The sequence below is a fragment of the Gossypium raimondii genome, chromosome 4, assembly GCF_025698545.1.
Source record: "Gossypium raimondii isolate GPD5lz chromosome 4, ASM2569854v1, whole genome shotgun sequence".
Classification (NCBI taxonomy): domain Eukaryota; kingdom Viridiplantae; phylum Streptophyta; class Magnoliopsida; order Malvales; family Malvaceae; genus Gossypium; species Gossypium raimondii.
The window spans coordinates 30,279,011-30,301,347 of NC_068568.1; the positions used below are offsets into that span (position 1 = coordinate 30,279,011).

The 22,337-nt window shown below is 29.0% G+C and overlaps 1 protein-coding gene across 1 annotated transcript; it reads left to right on the top strand.

Annotated features, from left to right (window-relative positions):
* The first annotated feature begins 7,009 nt into the window (after positions 1-7,009).
* Positions 7,010-11,483, top strand: LOC105780162 (probable LRR receptor-like serine/threonine-protein kinase At2g23950). Its single transcript, XM_012604328.2, has 11 exons — positions 7,010-7,386; positions 7,483-7,615; positions 7,727-7,798; positions 7,879-8,022; positions 8,152-8,223; positions 8,319-8,378; positions 8,458-8,558; positions 8,649-8,780; positions 8,870-9,214; positions 9,806-10,185; positions 10,438-11,483. The coding sequence occupies exons 1-11, from the start codon at positions 7,302-7,304 to the stop codon at positions 10,840-10,842; spliced, it is 1,929 nt and encodes a 642-aa protein (XP_012459782.1). The 5' UTR covers positions 7,010-7,301; the 3' UTR covers positions 10,843-11,483.
* Positions 11,484-22,337: the final 10,854 nt, after the last annotated feature.

Consider the following 22,337-nt stretch of genomic DNA (forward strand, 5'->3'; position numbering starts at 1 on the left):
AGCTAAATTACGAAATAGCAAAATTCGGGACATTTTGGAAAATTTCTATTTTCTCGAGTTTCCACCCAATCTTGATCTAAATTAATATTTCATTCAATTTACTAATTTAAATAATAAAACAATTCATTTCATGCAATTTGGTCACTTTTTGACATTTTTACAAATTTACCCTTAAAGTTTCACATTTGTTCAATTTAGTCCCTGAACCTAAAACATGTAAATTGTTCATTTTAATGAAAACTCATGCTAGTTGAATAATCATATATTTTCCTCCTCCTCCTCTCCATTTTACATCCTTAATGTATATAACATGCTTATATGTAACATTATCTATAATTTCACCATTTATTTATATATTCATTCAAAGCTGTCCACTTGAGTCATAGTCACTAAATTATTTATATCTTGAGCTATAGAACTCCAAATTGAGATCTGTTAATTTTATTTGAAACTAGACTCACATATCTTCTTACCATAAAATTTTCAGAATTTTTGGTTTAGCCAATAAGTACAGTTTATTCTTTAAAGTCACCTCTATTCTGCTCTTTGACAGTTCCAACCCTTCTTCACTAAAACTTAGGGTCTGTTTGATTGACGGAATTGATTTTCCGGAAAATCATTTTCAACTTTTCCAGCGTTTGATTGGTGAAAACATTTTCCATTTGGAAAATGAACTCCAAAACAAGGGAAAATGGGTTACATTTTAGGGAAAATGTCTTACCCTTTCAATTTCCGTAAGACATTTTCCGTGCTCTCCTCTTTATCGCTTCCTTCATTCCTTCCTTTATTTCCGGAGAAAGCGCTTCATTTATCGATTTTCCAATAACTTGTTTTTTAATTATTCAATACTTGTTTTTTAACACAATTACAAATAATTTATTTGATATTAGTTTTTTCAATTTATAACGACTAATATTGTAGCTTAATAATTGAGTATTATTATAAATAAATCATTGCAATATATGTAAAAATAATTTAAAATATAAAAATTATTAATATATATTAATATATGTAAAACAACTTTTTGAAAATATTTTCGAAAATCGCCAAACAACAAAAATATTTTACAGATTCAATCAAACACCAGAAAATATTTTCCAGTAAATCATTTTACAGAAAAGTAAACCATTTTCCAGAAATCATTTTACGGAAAACATTTTACTGGCAATCAAACAGACCCTTAATTATCTCCTTGTACAAAATTCAGATGATATCCTTGTTTATTTATATTGAAAATAGACTCTTTAAGGATTTTAAAAATATAAATTATAACCCATAATTATTTTTTTACAATTTTTTATGATTTTCCAAAGGCAGAACAGGGGAACCCGAAATCATTCTGACATTGTCTCACAAAATCTATTATATCTCATGATTTACAATTCCATTACTTACACCATTTCTTCTATGAGAAACTAGACTCAGTATGATTTAATTCCATATTTTTTTCATCCTCTAATTTCATTTCCAAAATTTATGGTGATTTTTCAAAGTTAACCTACTGCTGCTGTCCAAAACTGTTTTAGTGCAAATTGTTAATTACTAAGTTTATAACTTCCTTATTCCCTTTCTCTATAATATTTCCCATCACTTTCACTTATTTCTCTTCACTAGTATATTAAGAACATAAGACTTTATATAAGAAAATTCTACTATAACATCTTTTCCATGCTATTTCAATAATATCAAACCTAAAATATATTGAAATCTCAATGTTCTTACCTTGTCCTATTGATTTCAATCTTTAACTTGATTTTCTCTCTCCTCTAGCTTCAATTTCTTGAATCCAACTTGATATTCTAGCTCCCCATTGTCTCCTTGTTATCTTTCTCTCTTGATGGATATAGAAATTCTTTTGATTTCTAGGTGAAAATGGTAAGTTTTTGGAGGAAAGACCAAATTGTAAAGAAAGCAAAACTTTCCTTCTTTCTCTCTTCTCCTCACGTTGGATGCATGGAAGATGATGGGTTGGTTGTTTTTCATCTTTCTTTCCACATATATATACACTAAATAAATTACTAATAAAATAATAAAATATCGTTTAAAAATCAAATTAAAATATTAATAAACTAATATTTATTTAATTAATTGATCTAAAATATCACCAACATCATCATTGCCTTCTAGATTTCTCTCTATTCTAATTGACCATTTTGCCCTTTATGTTCTTTTAAAATTCCATCCTTGAGTCATCACTTAATTTGGTAAAATTACGATTTAGTCCCTCAAAATTCTTCACCTTTTCAATTTGATCCTAATTCATCCATTTTCCTTGGTTTCTAGATTATTCTACCCTTAAAATATTTGCACTATTGGTCCTTCAAATTTTTCATATTTACACTTTAACCCCTTAAATTTTGAATATTTACTCTTGGGCCACAAAACTTTTCTCACTTTTGCGATTTAATCCTTTCTTGAATTAATATGCCATAATATACTTCTCAATGTTGACATAACTCAAAATTACCCTTTTTATCACTTTATTTCCTTATTTTACTATATCAGGAATATTATCTTACTTTCTTGCTGTAGTAATTTTTTTTTTGAGTATTACATAGAACATGTTTCTTCTGACTGAAAATTAGACCATCAGATGTGCGATAAACCTCCATGCCTAAAAAATAATTGAGTTTACTCAAATCCTTGAGTGAGAATCGCTCATGCAAAGTTGAGATGATTGCATCAACTTCATGCAAGCTGTCACTTGTGATAATGATATCGTCAACATAAATTGTTAAATAAAGTTGACCAACCCGCTCCAAATCCTTAATGAATAATAAGGAATCAATCATGAAAAAAAACTTGCTACTTCCATAGTAAATAATTCGATTCATCAAGCCATATTGTAATGGACTTATTGGAAAAAGGCTTAGTAAAAACAGAAGCAGAATTATTAGAAGAGTTATCAAACCCACTTGAATCGATCTCACCAACCATTGTTGAAAAAAAAATAGAATTTAGAAAGCAAGGAAACCACTCCAAGAATCAACAAGAACAAAGTGTCACAAAAACACCAAGAACTTTGAATCAGAAAACTAGGAAAAGAAAAACAATCAAAAAAAAATATTAGCGTTCTCTATTAGAATCTTTCAATCTTCGAGTCAGAGACTAGCTCTGATACCATGATGGAGGCGTTGAGTAGTCACGTTAGCAAACATGTTAGTAGTGGAATGAACCGGCCATGAAAGCAAATAAAGAAGAACATGCAGAAAGATAAAAGAAGAAGAGGAAAGATAAAAAAAGAGAGTTGTATTTTTTATCTTTTATTTAACAATACAAGAAGTCGATCTTTTACATAGTAACACTTTACTATTTATAGGGATCTATGATCAATAGGTAACTGTAGCAATGGGTGTAATTATAACAGTTAATAGTTAATTGAACTAATTTGACTAATCACTTGATTATGACTTATAACCTTATTAGAATTAAATAAAATACAAAATATATATGGAAAAATATGTTTAGAAGAATTTACATGATGATGGGACAAAATTAAACATTTCATTGTAAATTATAGATGAATTAAAGAGAATATTGTAAATTAATATATTATGAAAAAACACTTTCAATCATTAAATAAATATTAATACATATAATATTATTAATTGATATGATACATATATTGGATCGATTTGAAATTTTATATATATGTCAAGTACAACTATATCAATAAATTCAGTGGTTAGATTGTTAAAATATTGGTTTGAATATTTAATTTTATAGCAGTGTAAGTGGATCCTCTCGATTTAAAATTATTCAATTCATTTTTCCATAGATTAAATATTAAGTTGATTTTAAATAATTTATCCTTCTATTACAAATATTTATGTAATTGAAATATTTTGTTTTTGCAATCAGTTGAACAATATTAAAATGAGTCAATAGTTACTTGATAAACTTAAAATATATTTTACAAAAATATTAATAATATTTAAATTAAATTCATATATAATAAATAGCCTATAAAATAGTATAATATTTAAATTATAAATATTAATATTAATAGTAATAAAATATCATTTTTATTGTTTTAATCTTAAAACTATTAATATAATGTATTCTAAATTATTTAAATATTTTTAAAAATAATTTATAATATATAAAAAGTTATACAATTACCATACATAATCAACCCAACCCATGCATTACACACAGCAAGAAACTAAGAAAAAATCCTTCTTTTGATAAATATCATATTCAAAATAAGGTAATGAGTTCTCTGTGTGACAAGTGTCATTACTAGTTGATTGACACTTCGTGAAACACATTGATTAAAGATAATAAATAAATTACGAAATGATACCTATAAATTGAATGAGTAATTTAAATTAGTCCTTATTTTTGAGCTGTAAGTTGTTTTTCATCTCTACATGCTAAGATAATCGTAATTTTTACAATATTTACTTTCTCTTATTAAGCCAGCGATCCTTAAAAATTATTAAGTATATTTTTTAAATACAATTAATTCGTGTACTTAATTAAAAGAAAATTGCTTTTCAATTATTTTTTATAAATAAAACAAAAGATTAGATAGAAACATTCATAATTGAGTTATCCGAAGAAAATGCTTCTTTCAAAATTTCCTTAATTTCCATCCGGATTCCTCAAACATATGTAATATTTTATCACTTGATAGAACCATTTTTGCTAAAGCATCTGCTATCCAATTAGCCTCTTTAGGAACGTAACGCAAAAACCATTTTCTTTCAGAGGTTAAAATTTGTTGAATTCTCTTTATTATCGTGCGTTCTAATTATTATACATAATAATATTGGCAAAATGTCTAAATATTAAAATAAAAATAACTTTTCAGATCATTACACATGGTAATAACTTATTATTATTTTCAAGACATGTTTTTATAAATTCTAATCTTGGGCTCTTTTGTTCATTTGGAAGAATATTAGTAATTAATTCATCTTTATTTTAAATAATTTACATATACTTTTATATAATACAAAATATCATAATTCTATTTATCATTATTGTTCCAATATTAATATTATTAAAATGTTAAGAAGTTCAATTGATACATTGTAGGGATAACAAAACTAGTTTCTATTCAAACCAAATTAACCCACAATGCTAAATTAGTTCACCATTGAATTTAATCCATATGGTTGAATTAGGTTTTTATGAAAATTAAATTATCAACGGTTAATTAATCATATTAACAATAAATATTGCAGACACCTAATATATATTAACTGAATAGACTGATCTAATGGATCAAATAAGGTAATGTAATATATTCGATAATATGTTAAATAATTTTATGTTTCGATAATATAATCGACATTTCATGAACCAAATACACTATAATAATATTTTATATCTAAATTTACTTATATTCATAATGATTCACTTATAAATTAGTATGATTGATGGGACAAATTTTAGCTGCAAAAATACTAATAATGTTAATGTTAATCTCAATTTTTGAATTAAAAATATAATTTTAAATGTTTTTACAAAACTAAATCTCAAATTTCTTTCAAAGAGTAAATCTAAGACTATTTAAATTGCCTATATAATTAATTAAGCTCATTCCATAAGTTTTATCATTGGATTTCATTTCTATTAATATCAAGAGTTTAATTAATTTGGTGTTATCCATCAATCAAATCTTAAATTAATTGTGAAATTACTAAAATTCATTTATTTTATAAAACAAGAAATACTATTTTGATAAATTTAAAAATGCATTCAAATCATGAGATTTGAATCCCAAATATAATGATTCTTTTTGTAGTCGTAATGTCTATTTTGTGATTATCCTCCCAATAATATTGTTTTAAGATTTTAACTTGCGTCTCTCTTTAAAAATGTAATATACCCTTTATTGATAAAACACAATCAAACACAAAATCAAATATATGATTTCACTATTTTAAACAAATTTATATTTTATTTTATTTATAAATTTAATATATTAATATAATTTAGTTTTAAATTAAATGTTTAATGTAATAATAACACAACCAAATTCCTTTTGTTCGTTTTGCGACTTAACCCTTATGGCACCATTGAGAAACACCTATCGGGTTTCAATTATTTAGGGTGAGTTTGGATGAACGATTGGGTGCGGTGCATTTAGCTTACTTTTTGTCTCATACTACAGTATCTAATCTCACCGTCACTGTTATTTTTACACTAATAACAAGTAAACGTACCGCCTATTTAAACTCATCTTAATATAAACTTTAAATTTCCTAAAATATATATATTTTTAAAAAATTAGAAAATTGGTTCTTATTTTAGTTTTCCAATAAATGTTCTTCTTCTTAGGGAAAACAATGAAGCTTGCAGGCATATTTCATGTCATATTTCACATCCAATAAAAAGTAAAAACATACTCTACATGTCATATAATATAAATATACTAAAAGAAACGTAGGGTATAATGATAGTCGGTTAGGAGGTTGTAGCTACACCAAACATAGCCTGTGCCACTCAAATCTCTGCCATTAAAAATAAAATAAAAACCCACTCAAATCACAACAATATCAAATATCAACAAATATTTTAATTTTAGTTTTTTTAATTTTTAATTTTTGTTTTAAATTATTAAAATTATAAAAATATTTTAAATTTTTCAAAAATTAATTAATTACTGACCTGTTATATGGACGTTACATCAATAAAATTAAGACATTAACATTTTTAAAATAAAAATGAAAATAATTTAAAAAATAAACTATTATGCGAAAATGTTTTAACTTTATATAATAAAGTAAATCATATAGACTGAGTTATCAACCTAATACGGATACATAACCTACTCCATTTTTGTTTCCCTCCCTTTATTTCTTCTTTTATGTTTTGGTTGTGAAATAAATAAGAGAAAAAGTGAATCAAATTAATTTTTTTTAAAAAGAGGTGCATGTTACTGAGGCAGTGGAGTCCAGTAAGTACAAAATTTACAGTACTCACGTCTCTCTCAATTTCTGCACACTCTCTTCCTGACACCCGTATCACCCACCTGATTTTTTCTGTTTCTGTTTCTGTTTCAGTTTTTATTTTATTTTGTTTTATAGGAACAAAAAGGAAAATGGAGAGTCTTTTGGACTTTTACTTTGTTTATTTGTTTATATACAAAATTAAAGTATTGTTTCTTTCAAAAGTTGTGTTTGTGGACTGAGAAAAAGGGAGGGACTCTGTTATGAACCCAAGAAAGGAAGCTTGGCAGCACAGAGTGACAAGGTTTTCTTTTTCTTTTTTGTGTGTTTTGGTTTGAGACCCAAAATATAAAACCAGAGAAAATGTTCATCTTTAACTAGTATTACTATTATTGAGTCATGAAAATGAGTCTTTTTCTTCTTCTCTTCTTCTTCCTTTCTTCTGCTACTGTTTCTTTTTCATATGAGCCTCGTAACCATGAAGGTAAGGAACATGTTTTAAAGTAAATTTTGTCCTTTTTTTCTTTCATATGGGGTTTGATATTTTCTCTTTTTTTTTTGTTTTCTGGTGGGATTGTAGTGGAAGCATTGATAAGTATAAGGAGAGAATTGAATGATCCACATGGGGTGTTAAATAATTGGGATGAAGACTCTGTCGATCCTTGCAGCTGGGCAATGATCACTTGTTCTTCTGAAAACCTTGTTATTGGCCTGTTAGTCTCTCTCTCTCTCTCTCTTTTCTGCTTGCTTGTTTCGAAAGCATCGTACAAGTAAGCTAAAATGTTTTTGCTGTTTCATCATTTTAACGGGCTTTTTTTTCTCAGGGGAGCACCAAGTCAGTCCTTATCAGGAACTTTGTCCGGGACGATAGGAAATCTCACCAATCTTCGCCAAGTGTAAGAAGACATGACATTTTTAAGCAATGTTTAAGTTTGCGTTTTGTTTTATGTTGTAAATTGCTGGTGTGATTTTGAAGGTTGCTGCAAAACAATAACATATCTGGTAAAATCCCACCCGAGCTTGGAACTCTTCCCAAACTGCAGACTTTGGATCTATCCAACAACCGTTTTTCCAATGAAATTCCTGGGTCATTTGGACAGTTAAATAGTTTGCAATACCTGTAAGTTCCTTTTCACTTACTTGTTTCCTGTTTATATGCTAAGGATAGTAGAGTTGAAAGGAAGGAAAACAGAAGTTTATATGTTTTTGTATTTGAACTTCTGGTTGTTTTGGCCTGTAACGAGAGCAGGAGGCTGAACAATAATAGCTTGTCTGGGCCTTTTCCTGCATCTTTAGCAAAAATCCCTCAACTTGCTTTCTTGTGAGTGTGAATTTCTTTCTTTTCCCATCTCTTTCTCTAACATGTTTACCTGAACCCTGCTTTTGATTTTCAGAATCTGATAATTGGTGTTTCAGGGACTTCTCCTATAACAATCTCAGTGGACCTGTACCCAAGTTCCCTGCTAGAACTTTCAAGTATGATTTATTTGCTATAGCTCTCTGATCAATTATTATAGTTTAGTTTTAATTTTGCCTATTGGTACGTGTATTGTAGCATTGTGGGAAATCCATTGATTTGTGGAAGCAGTTCAACTGAAGTTTGCTCTGGATCTGTCAATGCTGATCCCCTTTCATTTTCCCTGGGTTCATCAAATGGTATCAAACCCTCCTTGTAACTCTCCACAGCTCTTTATCCTCTCCTTATTAATTGTTTATGTATGTTTCTTTTTTTGCCTCATCAATCAGCGGAACAAAAATCCAACAAGTTAGCTATTGCACTTGGAATCAGCCTCAGTTTTGCCACTCTCATACTCCTCTCATTTGCCCTACTTTGGCACAGAAACAAACGAAAAAGGCTAACGATTCTGAATATTAGTGGTTGGTGACAACTAACAAACCAAAATGTCGAAAGTTTTCTTTTATATGTTTATTTAATACGATTTAATGTTGTCACACGTATATTGCAGACAAACAAGAAGAAGGCCTCATAAGCCTAGGTAACCTGAGAAACTTCACTTTCAGGGAACTCCAGTTTGCTACAGATAACTTCAGCTCCAAGAACATTCTAGGCACCGGAGGTTTTGGCAATGTCTACAAGGGAAAGTTAGGAGATGATACTCTTGTGGCAGTGAAGCGGCTAAAAGACTTGACGGGAAGTTTTGGGGAATCACAATTCAGGACTGAGTTGGAGATGATCAGCTTGGCAGTTCACCGCAATTTGCTTCGTTTAATTGGATATTGTGCTACTTCTAATGAGAGACTTCTTGTTTACCCTTACATGTCTAATGGCAGTGTGGCATCCAGGCTCAGAGGTTGGTCCTAGCTTTACTTTGCTAAAACTTCTTTCATTCAATTCTCATGCTGGACAATTTGATTACCTATTTTGTTTGTCGAATAACTGCACAATCTGATTATTATGACCCAGTCTGTGGATCCCGTCCATGTTTGGAGTAATTATTCCTTTTCTAATAATAATTATTTACTGTTCAAAATAGTTTCTAGCTGACAATAGTCTTCATTGTATGTTGGCCTAACTCTTGTAGGAATTCATTTTTACAATCTGCCTTCATAAGCTATTACTGTATTTCATTTCTTTTCAGTGGGGCTGAATATGAAATGATAAATACCGAGAGGGAGGACCCATTATCTGCATCATCTAATTCCTATTTTTTATAAATGTTTACCAAGTTAGCTTTTTCAGGTTTTATGACTACTATAGTTCTTGGTTTACAGACTACAACGGATTAGTAGAATAGGTTATAGTCTAAGACTGGACATGACAAGCTATTATATTGTCCCCTCGCCAAAAATGCAAACAAGTCTCAAGCATAATGTAGTATTAAAATTGAAAATGATTCTTGACTGTAATTTAGCATACCTTGTAATTGAGTTGGGTTTGGCAGGAAAACCAGCTCTAGACTGGAATACGAGGAAGAGGATTGCAATTGGAGCTGCGAGGGGACTTCTTTATTTACATGAGCAATGTGATCCAAAAATAATCCACAGAGATGTGAAGGCAGCTAATGTTCTTCTGGATGATTATTGTGAAGCCATCGTTGGTGACTTTGGCCTTGCAAAGCTCCTTGATCATGCTGATTCCCATGTCACCACTGCTGTCCGTGGCACTGTTGGGCACATTGCACCAGAGTACCTTTCAACTGGCCAGTCTTCAGAGAAAACTGATGTGTTTGGGTTTGGAATTCTCTTGATAGAGCTCATAACGGGAATGAGGGCTCTTGAGTTCGGAAAAACAGTTAGCCAGAAAGGAGCAATGCTTGAGTGGGTTAGTTTACTCGGAAACTATAGTAATCTTAAACTCTTGCTTCCTATTAGTATTAACTCGGTTGTTTTGCATGATCACCAATTTCATAGGTATACTAGATTTTCAAAGAAACCCGGTATTGATCAGTGGATTTCTATCTAAATGCATTTGACTACATTACCTTTTCATGCTAATAGGTTGAAATCGGTTTTTGAAGCATAAAAAGAGAGAGATGAAGTAAGCTGATGACCATTTGGAATATTGTTGTTACAGGTGAAGAAAATACAAAAAGAGAAGAAAGAGGAAGTATTGGTGGACAGAGAGCTAGGGAACAACTATGACAGGATTGAAGTGGGGGAGATGCTCCAAGTGGCTTTGCTATGCACTCAGTACCTTCCAACCCACCGCCCAAAAATGTCCGAGGTGGTCCGGATGCTTGAAGGCGATGGGCTTGCTGAGAAATGGGCAGCATCTCATGATCATAGCAATTCCACCATGAACCACTTTCCTAACAACTTCAGTAACAAAAGTAAGGCGCCCCCTACCGCTGGATCAAAACATGATGAAAAAAGTTATGATGATGAATCAAGCAACAAGTTGGGCACAGGAATGGATGATGATGATGATGATGAACATTCTTTGGATTCCTATGCCATGGAACTCTCTGGTCCAAGATAACAAGAAGGGAAAAAGAGGTGAAAGTGAAATATATAGAGAGGATGAATTCTTTATTAAATTCTTTAATCCACCCAAGTTTGAAGAGGAAGAAATAGGTGTAGTGGCAATGTTATGCTTAAAAACTTTGATGGTAAAGATTATATATTTTCTGGGATGGTAATGTAAATAGCCTTTACCATGTTTTATTTTATTTGTTTTTGGCCTTGAATTTTAACTTATTCTGCCAAATAGGGGGTGTAGATAAGGGGATAAGACCACTACAGGTAAAAACAGCACCAGATGCCTCTGCTCCCAAGTCTGGGCCAGGGATAGGGACAGGGACAGGCTCAAACTCAGTGAGTTTGACGGTTGACTTTTTTTTCCTTTGGAGAAAAAATAATGAAAGGAAAATTGGCATTATTGGTATTTGAGATATTATTTTGGCCTTGTCTGTGAAAGTGAAAGGATAATTGTCAAAGGTGAGTGAGAGGATGCGGTGGGGATGTCTTTGCAGTGTCTTGCGCTTGTTGTTTGCCCTTTGCTTTTTCTCCCGTTTTGGTACTTCAAAGTTGAATGTTGGTTAAATTAACCAACTTTGTTATTAGCTCCTTTACTTTGTAAAAGATTTTTATTTTATATTTATTTGATCAGATTTAGTTTTTACTTTCCGATTATGATTCAAACCGTAGTAGTTAAATTGAATTCATATTTTTAAATGGATCATCCAAATATTTATATTTTTAGATTTTTGAAATTTTAATATTGATTTAAATGATAATCATTAATTTATTAATTAGATTTTTAGTGAGTATTAACACTAATAGAAGAATTTAACCTCTAATGTTAGTCCGCAATGCTCCGCAACTAAAACTTAAAACTTGCTTGGAGATTCTGGCATATGATTTTTTTATTTGGATTTTAAACATTATTTTAAGTTAGAAATTTTAAAATTTTAAAATTATTAAGATTTTGAAATATATGAGTAATATTAATACTATATATTTTTAATGACTTTAGTTTTACTTGAATCAAAATGAATAAATAATGAAAATTAGTGAATCAAATTCTTAAGTTCTTTAATATATTATTCGAGTAATATTTGATTTATACTTCTTTAGGCTTAAATATATTAGAGGTCTCTAAACCATTTTAAAGTTTAAAATTTAATTTCTGTACTCTTTTATTTAAAAATCTTGGTCGTTTTACTTAATTCCGTAGTTAGAGTTATTAATGTGACAATTATAAGCAAAAGGAAAAATAAAGTTTTTAGCTTGCAACATTCATAATTTTTGTTAATTTGGTCATTTCTCTTTAAAATACATAAAAAAAGTTAAAACTTTTAAAAGTTCATAAAAACTTTTTAATAATTTTTCTAATTTTGCAAATAATTTGTGATTTTGTTGAAAAAGCAACAGACAGCTTCAAAGAGATGAGAAAATTTAAAGGCAAAAGCTGAAAAGAAAGAGCTTTGCCCACATGAATCTTTGACTCTCCCACAAAACAATTGTCACAGTTTTTTATTTTGTTATTTTTACATTGTTGGAGGATATATATATATATATATATATATATATATATATATATATATATATATATATATTATTTCGTGCTATGCATGCGTTTGTTGCATATATCTATTAGAATATATTTATTCATTAATTAAAAATAATTTTAAGAGAAATAAAATGATTAAAATAAAATTCATATATAATGATAGAGTTTTTAGTATTCATGCATGATATTATAATGATAGTAAAAATCATCTATGATATTGCACATTTATACATGATGTAAAAATCATATATGATATTGCGTATATATAATTTGAATGCAACATTTTAATAGGTTATTTCCAAACCAATACCTCCTTTTTTAATGGACGAGTAACTTTCGTAATGGTATGTAATTGGAGAGAGCTCAACCACAATACTATAGTGGAATGACTTTGTGACAAAATGATTTTTATAATTAATAGGCGAAAAGTTGAAACTTAATTATAAATCATTTGAGCCCTAATCACATATGTCCAATCAATCTCTTCACTACCTCGTTGAAATAAAAATTGAATTGCATGATAAATCAATTGAACAGAAATGATAATATTAGAGAAATATGTTACATTCGAAAATGAATGTGGTTTCTCACATAGTATGGAAATGACCGAAAATTAATTTAAGTTTTTAAATTATTATTTAATTAATTAAAATTCGAAAATGGAAATAAATTTATTGGTCATTGTGAATCCATTTAATATAGAAATTAAATATATTTTCTCATGGATTCTTTTATAGCAAAGTTGTCATGATTTTAAAGAAATTAGAATTAGATTGAGAAAATTATTTAATTGAAAAATTAAATAATATCTATTTTGGGAAATAAAAAAACATGTATTAGGTTGGATTAAATTATAAAATGTTTAGTTAAAAATTTATGAAGCACATATAATTGGACTCAATACAAGAGAGGCCCGAATCTCCATCATAATCCATATGAGGGGAAATACAACCTATTAGCCCCTCTCTTTCTTAGTTCAACTAAGTGGTTGTTTTTCTATTAAATAGGCATTAAATGCATTCTACTAATTCAACTAGGGTTTCTCTCTATAAATAGATGACACTTGTTGGACTAAAAATACAAGAAGTTATACACAACTTTTGAGATATTATTATTCTACCCGAAAATAGTTAGAATTTATTTCTAAGTATAAATTATATTTTTCGAAAATAACAATTCTATCGATTTCTATAAGAGAGAGATTTACTTTCTTATTGAAAATAAGAAAATTATTTATAGTTCTGTGTTTGATTCGAAATTGTTTGAGCCCACACTTGAAGCAGTTTGTGGTACGAGAGTAGTGGAGAATGTTGTTTGGTTGGAAGTCAGGAACGACTAGGACTCGTCTAGTCCAAAACACAGGTACTATTTCGGGGAATTTTTTTTTTTTGCTATAAATCTAAAAATCAACTCAATTTTTAAATTTTTATTTTTTTACTGTACAAGAAAATTATTTTTCGAACTGAATTTTTTTTTCAACATATAGTTCTAACATAGGTATCTCATTGGTCCTGGTAGGGTTGCTTAACAACCTTTGCCGATCTAACTTTGGATACTCAACCTTCCTACGAACAACACTGCATTAATCGACGAAGAACCAAATTGATAAAAAATTGTAAATAATAAAAGTTAAAAAAATTATTTTAGCTTTTATATAACAATTACATCAACATTTCTCAAAATATGTGAAAAAATATAAAATATAAACTGACGGAGAGACTAATTTTTTAAAAAAATATAAAATATAAAATTGTAACCAAATTATTTTAGCTAAACTGACGGAGAGACTAAATTTTTTTAAAAAAACCCAATGTCTCAAAATTAAAATATAAAATTAAATTTTAAATTTAAAAATTTAAACTTACGACAAAGCAAAAAGAAGAAGAATTTGCTTGTGTAGTAGACTAAAGAAGTGACGTTTGGAAGAGAAAGATTGTCAATAATTTAAAAATGAATAGATTCAAAATCTGAAGATTTAAAAAAAATTGTTGTAATTTTGTAAGCATAATCTCGAATCAGAATACTTATTTAAATTTATATTTAGGATTACAATATATATAATTTAGATTTACAATTGAAGGGTTTTTTTTCTTTCGTAGCAAGGAAAATACGTTCATGAATTTTTAGATTTATATTTTAAAGTTTTTTTATAATTTTGATATTTTATAATTTTTAGTTTATAAAAAATATTAAATTTTATTAAAAACAAAAAAATCAAATTTTAAATTTTTTATAATTTTATATATTTTTAAAACAATTAATTAACAAAAACTGTAAACATTGAGGGCTAAAATATCATTTTACCTTTTATAATTGCCAAAACAACTTTAGCGAAAAATTGGAAGGAGGAAATAAAATTTTAAATCAATTGAAGTGTAGGAACTTACAGCACATTTGGTTCATTTGAATGAAATAGGACTGTAATGAAATAAAATTATAATAAGTAATTCAATTGTTTAGTTGAATAAAATAGAATAGAACTGTAATAGTATTATTATGTTTGGTTGAATGGAATAGATCTTTGTAATAGCATAGAAAAAATTTGAAATGACTAGAGTACTATTAGTAGAATTTTTTAGTAATTATTGTTATTAAATTTTAATTTTATTAAAATTTAATAACTAATTAATAATATTTTAATATAATTATTATTAAATACAATTTAATAAAAATAATATATAATTTAATAAAATTATTAATATAATTATCATTAAAATATGAATTAATACATATTATAACCCTTAAACTAGATAAATATTATTTATTTTATTAATGTATATCTAAATTAATTAGATTTAATAAAATAAGAATATTATGATAAAAAGTAATATCAAGAGATATTTTTATAAATTATACTTGAAAGATTATTTTGTTCAAAATTTCTTTTGGGTATTTTTATATACATACTGTATAAAAAATACATGTAATTATATTTTAAAAATTATATTTAAAATTTATTTAAAACCCACCTAATTATAGAAAATTTAATATTATTTTCTAGTATTTTTGTTTCTCTTTTTTTTTTTATCGTGCCTCTCTCTAAACTTCATCATCACTCTTAGCCACTCATCTTCTTTGTAATACTCAATTTTAGCCCAGAATCACATATGGAAACATAATCTTCGAGGATATGCAATCTTAGGGATGATATGCAATCTTAGATATGATATGTAATCTTAGAAGATGTGATTTTGTAATCTTAGAGATTTAATTTGTAGATACCCTTTAATCTTCACCGTTGATGTAATTGATCTGTACCGTTGGATTTGGGGAGGCTCAGCTATAAATAGAGGCCTCTCCCTTCATTGATAAGGGAGAAAAAAAATCAATAAAAAAAAGGAGAACGATTGGCAGTTTTTTAAAGGTGGCTTATTATTTTTTTTCTTTTTCGATTATTTTTTACTTATTTACGATTTTAAAAAAAGGGAGAAGGTGATACCACTGCGAATTTTATTTATTTTTTTATTTAGCCCTAATAAAGGGACGCGTTTCAAAGGATGGTGATATTTTCCCATTTGAGGCCTATGAGTTATTCGCGCCTTTTAATTGGGCCCTTCATTTTTTTCCCTCTAATTCTGTTTTAGTTGCAATTTAATCCCTTTTGTATTTGTGCTTTTACTAATTAATTTATTATTATTATTATTTATTAATCCTATTATTATTTGTACTATTATTGTTATTATTATTTTCATTATTTCTTCTTATCAATTTACTTAAATTTCATGCGCATAGTTTTATCTTACTATGTATTTTTTTATATTACTATTATATGTCATTATTTAATTTCATAAATATATTTTTCCTATTCCTTTTATATATTTGCCTCCAAATATGGTATATCTTCAACGATTTTGGTTTTATTTTTATTCATTTAAATATATTTCTATATTTTAATAGATTTATATAATAATATTTTTTACGATACCATGCTTTGTATATATACATGATGGATATTAAATTATTCTTGTTATAAATTATAGATTTCATTTTGTCTTATTACCATATATAACTTTCCTCTTAAAAAAACTATTTTATTATATTTTACCTATTTTAATGTATTTCGTTTACATCAAATTATTTTTACATATATTATTGTATATTATTATTAAGTCTTCTACTTTTCTAAATATACGTATTTTACATATATCACTTTTTTCCTATATAATGTTTAGTTAAAAGTTTATCAAGATATTATTATTTCACGAGGATTTATTTCTTTTGAAAATTAGCTTTTAATTCATTACCTTTCGATTGCCAATATGGTGCAAGATTGTTGTACTTGTTATTGCGACATTATTACACACATTCAATATCACATTACATCATCTTCTTATTCAAATTTTAAAAAAATAGGACTTTTCAAAATTGAGATAATGCTTGTATTTAGGATTTTCAAGGAAATTGAGCCCTAACGTATTGGGTTCCGATTTTCTTCGTTAAATCTAACAATCGAGCATTTCTCTTTAATCAAAAAATAAGAACTCATTATTGGGAATTCAACACGTTGTGTCCTAACGTATTGGATGTGACGCATTGATTTCTCGAAATGAAAATTTTTTCTAAAAAATAATAAAGGAAATATTCCGAGTTTGGGATTTTGGAGGAATTGTGCCCTAACGTATTGGGCCGCGATTTCTTAAATCTTGAATAAATGAATATTCTTTTAAATTTTTATTACACAAGTATTCTAGCCTAATTCATTTTTGAGGAAATTAGAATGTCGTGCCCTAACGCATTGGTGTGGCATTTTCTTTCTCTGAAATGATAAGGGTCTTAATACGTAACGTTTAAGAGTTTTTGCTAAGGATTATATTTTTCAAATTTTCGACATTAAGACATTAATTAATTAACTAGGTACCAATTTTTGGGCGTTACGAGGGTGCTAATCCTTCCTCGAACGTAACTGACTCCCGGATCCGTTTTTCTAAAACTCGTAGACCAAAGCCATTTTTTTAGGTGATCCAATCACACCTTAATAAAAGATTGGTGGCGACTCCCAATTTTCATTTTTTAAAGTCGACAACCTAAAATTTTTATTTTTTCAAAAAAATGGTTTCGACATTCTTCATCTAATCTTTTCTCTAAAAACATGAATTGGAGTCAATTACTCGCAGCCGACCACCGGTGGCGCCGTGGTCCACTATTTCACCTGCTCCAAAAGCCTCTAATTTAAGCCTTTAATTTTCATCTTCTTGTTTTCCCCCTTTATTTATCTGTTATATGTAAGAAAAATGAGTAAGAAAGCTTCCCTCTCCAAATCACGTTTTACAGATTTATTATTGAGAAATGGGCTTTAGTTTTAGGTTTTTTTTTATTATCTTCTGGAAATTGATTGAGAGTTGAAACTGTTGAGAAATGAATTTTTATTCTTTCTTGTTATATTCTAGAAATTGATGGAGAGTAGAAGAGAATTTTGCAGATCTATTATTGAGAAGTGGGTTTTAGTTTTAGTTTTTTTTTGTTATCTTATGGAAATTGATTGAGAGTTGAAACTGTTGATAAATGAATTTTTATTTTTTCCTGTTATATTCTAGAAATTGATGGAGAGTAGAAGAGAATGAGGAGTAAGATTAAAGTAAAAACAAGGTGGAAACAGAAATGGGTTCTGCAATTTATTTTTGAAGTTTTTGAAAATGACTGAGGGTGAGTTTGAAAAAAAAAAGAAAACGCCGGGTAAAATTGACTAAGGCTTCCTTTGGATGCAACTGGTTCTCAGTGCGTTGATTTTTTTAGGCTAAAAAAAATTGCAACTGAAATGTTAGTAAACGCAAGGCTGTTTGGAAAGCATTCTTCAGTACGTTGAAAATGCATTTCACCTCACCAGAGGTTTAATTCTAGACTAGAGCCTTTTGCTCCAGGAAAAATTTAGCAACTTCAGTTGCTTTTTCTTTTCCTCTTTTATCCATATATTCTTCAGTTGCATTCTTCAGCCTTTTCTGATGTTTGGTTACCCTTCTTCTCTCCTTTCCTCTTCCCCTTCCCCTTGGGTTGCAAATCAGTTTGGTCAAGGACCTCTTCCGGTTCTTCCTTCATCCAGTTAAGGCTCCTTCTCCTTCTTTCGTTCTTCATTCCTTTTTCTTCTTCCGTTCTTCATCTTCTCTTCTCAGCATATTCTGTTTTGTTTCCTCTCTTTCTCTCTTTCTCATGCAAATCTACCATGAATTCTTCGCTGGGTCTTGGCTTAAGGCGATGGTCGTTCTTTGATTTCTAACATTTTTATTTTAATGAATTATGCTGATTGTCATCAAATTGAGACAAGTGTAGTAGCCGATGAAGATTACAGATTATCTATTGGGTTTTCAGTCATTAACTTGGAATTGTGGATTATGCTGTTTTAATGAATTAGTCGATGAATTATGCTGTTTTTGTTGGATTTTCAGTCATTAACTTGGAATTGTGGCCCGCATTGTACATCTGACGGCATGCATTATGATGGAGCTATCTATGATGCTGCTGTTCAGATTATGCTAAATACATTGCTTATTGAATCTCATCAAACTCTTTGATTACTCTTAAATCCTGTTCTTAGTTGTTTTTTCATTATACCTATTATTTTACAAAGAACTTTGAGAAAGAAAGAAGAGGCTTGATTCTTGCCGCTTTTTCCTTGATTTGGATTAACACACAAGTATGCTTTTTTGTATGACAATTTTTTTACATGTTTGGAAACCAAATATTCATTTGTTTGTATACTATAGCTTCATCACACTTTGATTGATTCAAATCTAAATTTTGTGAACAAATATTGTTGTACAATATTAGTTACATCTTCTAGTGTCTTTCTTTTTTGCAATATATAACTGCAATTGAGTATAGATTGAAAATCGAGTCTATAGCTATGTACATTTATTTGAAGAAGCAATTTGATTGTCAAGAGTTGTTTGAAGAAGCAATTTGATTGTCAAGAGTTGTTCTAAGTACCTAGGGGCAATATAAATAAGAAAGATAAGAGAGATTAATGGAGATGTTAACTATAGGATTAAAGGTGGAGACTTGTGACAAAAAGAGCCCTACTTTGCTATAGGACAGTTCTAAGAGACCTGCTTTGCTATACGGTAGGGAATGTTGGGGTAACAAGGAGCAATATATACAAAACACTAGTCTAGCCGTGACACAAATCTTAAGATAGATGTAAGACTAAGGATGTAGTTAGATATGATGAAATTCATCTCAAAGTTGAGTAAGGTGATAGAAACCCATTTATATTGGTTTGATGAATAAAAGAATTGAACTGGTGTTGACTGAAATAAGGCTAAATGCTCCTCGATAGCAAAGTAGTACCATGAGAAAATGAAACCTGTGGAGAGTGAAATAGAATATGAAGTCATGTGCTCGGAGCCCAGGGCTCTGACCACGTGCCTGTTGAAGAAATTATGATGCTAGTAATGTAATCGGCCCAAATGGTCCAGGCCTTACAAATAGTAAAACAACCCAATAAAATAAACCTAGGCCCAAACCCCAACAGCCCACTAAACAAATTTTCTACCGAAAACCCTAGTAGCTTTGACCCCAACGCCGCAAGCCCCAACAGTCTCGGTACCACCTCGACACCGCCGAATCTCGCACCACGACCCTCCCAGTGCACCGCTCCATGCGCCAACAATACCTGCAACAAACTCAAAAGAAGAGCAAAAATCGGGCAAATATACCAACTATATCGAATAGATCTCTTTTGATTTTGTTGATTTTTCTTTTCATTTCGGCTATTTAAAGCCGTGAAAAATCTGTAAAGGGGGTTAGCAAAATATTGTATGGAAAGATTAAAGAAATACAAGTAAAGAATCAAGAGAAAAAGGATTTTGGAAAGGTGATCGGTTTTTGTTCTAATTTTTTCGTTCTTTTCTTGTTTTATTTTATTTTATTTTGGGGTTTTCCTTTGATTCTTAAAAATAAAAATAAAACGAAAGAGAAGAGGAGAGGACTTACTGTTGGGATGCCGTCGAGTGCCCACGATCGCCGTCGATGGTTGGAATGGGGCTTGAATGGTGAGAGAAGGGAGAGTGCGGTGTGATTTTTGAGATGGCAAAAGGAATGAATTTTGGGTTCTAAAATGGGAGAATAGGGTTCAAAATGGACTATTTTCGCCATTAGTCCTCATGATTTATGGTGCCTTTCAAATTAACTTATTTATTTATTCTAAATCGATTGCACCTTTTATTTTCGTTTCAAATTGATCCAATAGAGTGAAGCGTTTTAGGGTGGGTTGGAAAATTACTTTTCGGTCCTTTATTTATTACACTGTTTTAATTTACTCCATTTCTTGTTTTATTTTCAAAATTCGGCATTCAACTTCTTTGATATTTTAATTTAGCCCTTAATTTGTTTTTAGTTTATTTTTATTATGTTATTTTTATTGTTTATTACTTTTAATTATTATTATACTATTATTGTATGTATGTATGTGCATATAATATATATATATTAAATGTTTTAAATATATATGTAGTACGTATTTTATTTTTATTATTATTACAATTTTTTCTTTTATATATAGTTTATATATATATTATATATATTCATATTTTATAATTATTTATATTTTCATGTTTTATAATTCATATGTTTATACATTTTTATAATATGTACATATCATAGATTTTATTATTATTTTATTTTTCTTAGCCTTATATACATATGTATGCGTATATACTTTTATAATATATATATGTTTTCTATATTTTATGATCCAAATATTTTTCTATATATACGTATACATAGATATATATTATTCTATACCTTTATAAATATTTTTTAAATTTGTTTTTTATATATACATATGTCCACATTTTTGATAATTACTAATATATTATGTTTATACATTATTATGTTTATTTTATTTTTATTTTAAATGCATGTACATTGTATTATTGATTCATTTTCGTGATTTTTGTATATATATGCACGAATGTTTTATCATACTTTTAAAGAAAGTATATTTTGGTTTTGTTAGCATTAAAATTGTTTTTTTCCTTTAAAAAACATTTTAATATTTGGCAATCATGATTCTCGAAAAGATCGTGTCCTAACTTACTGGATCGTGATCATCTTTTTGATGAATTTAACAAGCTAAATATTTATTTTACAATAAATTTGCAATTTTCAAATAAAAGCTTATTCTCGGGAATTCAAAATGTCGGGTCCTAACTTACTGGTCGTGACATTTCGTCATCTCGAAATAAGAATTTTTTAAAATCAAAAGATAAACGTGATTTTGAATATTTAAAAATATTGTGCCCTAACTCACTGGGTGTGATGTTTTATTTCTTTGAAATTAGGATGTCTTTTTTTTTAAGTTCATTCGGGTTAAAAATTTTTATTTAAAATCTTTTCAAATTTTCGACACCAAGACATTAAAAAAATCAATTTGGTACCAATTTTGGGCGTTACGAGGGTGCTAATCCTTCCTCGTGCGTAACTGACTCCCGAACCTGTTTTCTCAAATTTCGCAGACCCAAAATTATTTTTAAGGTGGGCCGATCACACCTTAATAAAGGATCGATGGCGACTCCAATTTTTGTGTTTTAAAAAAAGTCGACACTAAATTTTTGTTTTCAAAAAACAGTTTCGACAGCTTGGCGACTCCACTGGGGACTTTAGAGAGTCGAGCCATAAACTGATTATGTTTGTCTTTGTGTCGGAAATCAAAAGTTTCTTTAAAAAAATTCATGAGTTCCCTTCATACTCATTGATTTTTTTTCTCTTTCCCATCATGGTGTTAGCAACTTTGTATTTGCATTTACGTTTTGCATTACATGGTCAGTTTTACCCTTTAAGTGGGAGCGAGAAACTAGTCCTTCGTGAGGTCTTCACCTCCGTGCAAGGTAGTGGACCGCTTCCGGGATACATCCGTACCTATGTCTTCGTGAGATTTTCATCTCCGTGCAGCCATAGGGAAATGTGTCCTGCTGAACTGAACTCGGTCCATATGAGCCTATAATGGGTGAGGATCGAGGAATCTGCTG

Bases quoted from the DNA above. Each gene is read 5' to 3' on its own strand.
- LOC105780162 (XM_012604328.2), top strand. From the start codon at position 7,302: ATGAAAATGAGTCTTTTTCTTCTTCTCTTCTTCTTCCTTTCTTCTGCT. The intron at 7,387-7,482 runs GTAAGGAACATG...GTGGGATTGTAG, and splicing joins TGAGCCTCGTAACCATGAAG to TGGAAGCATTGATAAGTATA. The intron at 8,023-8,151 runs GTAAGTTCCTTT...TAACGAGAGCAG, and splicing joins TTAAATAGTTTGCAATACCT to GAGGCTGAACAATAATAGCT.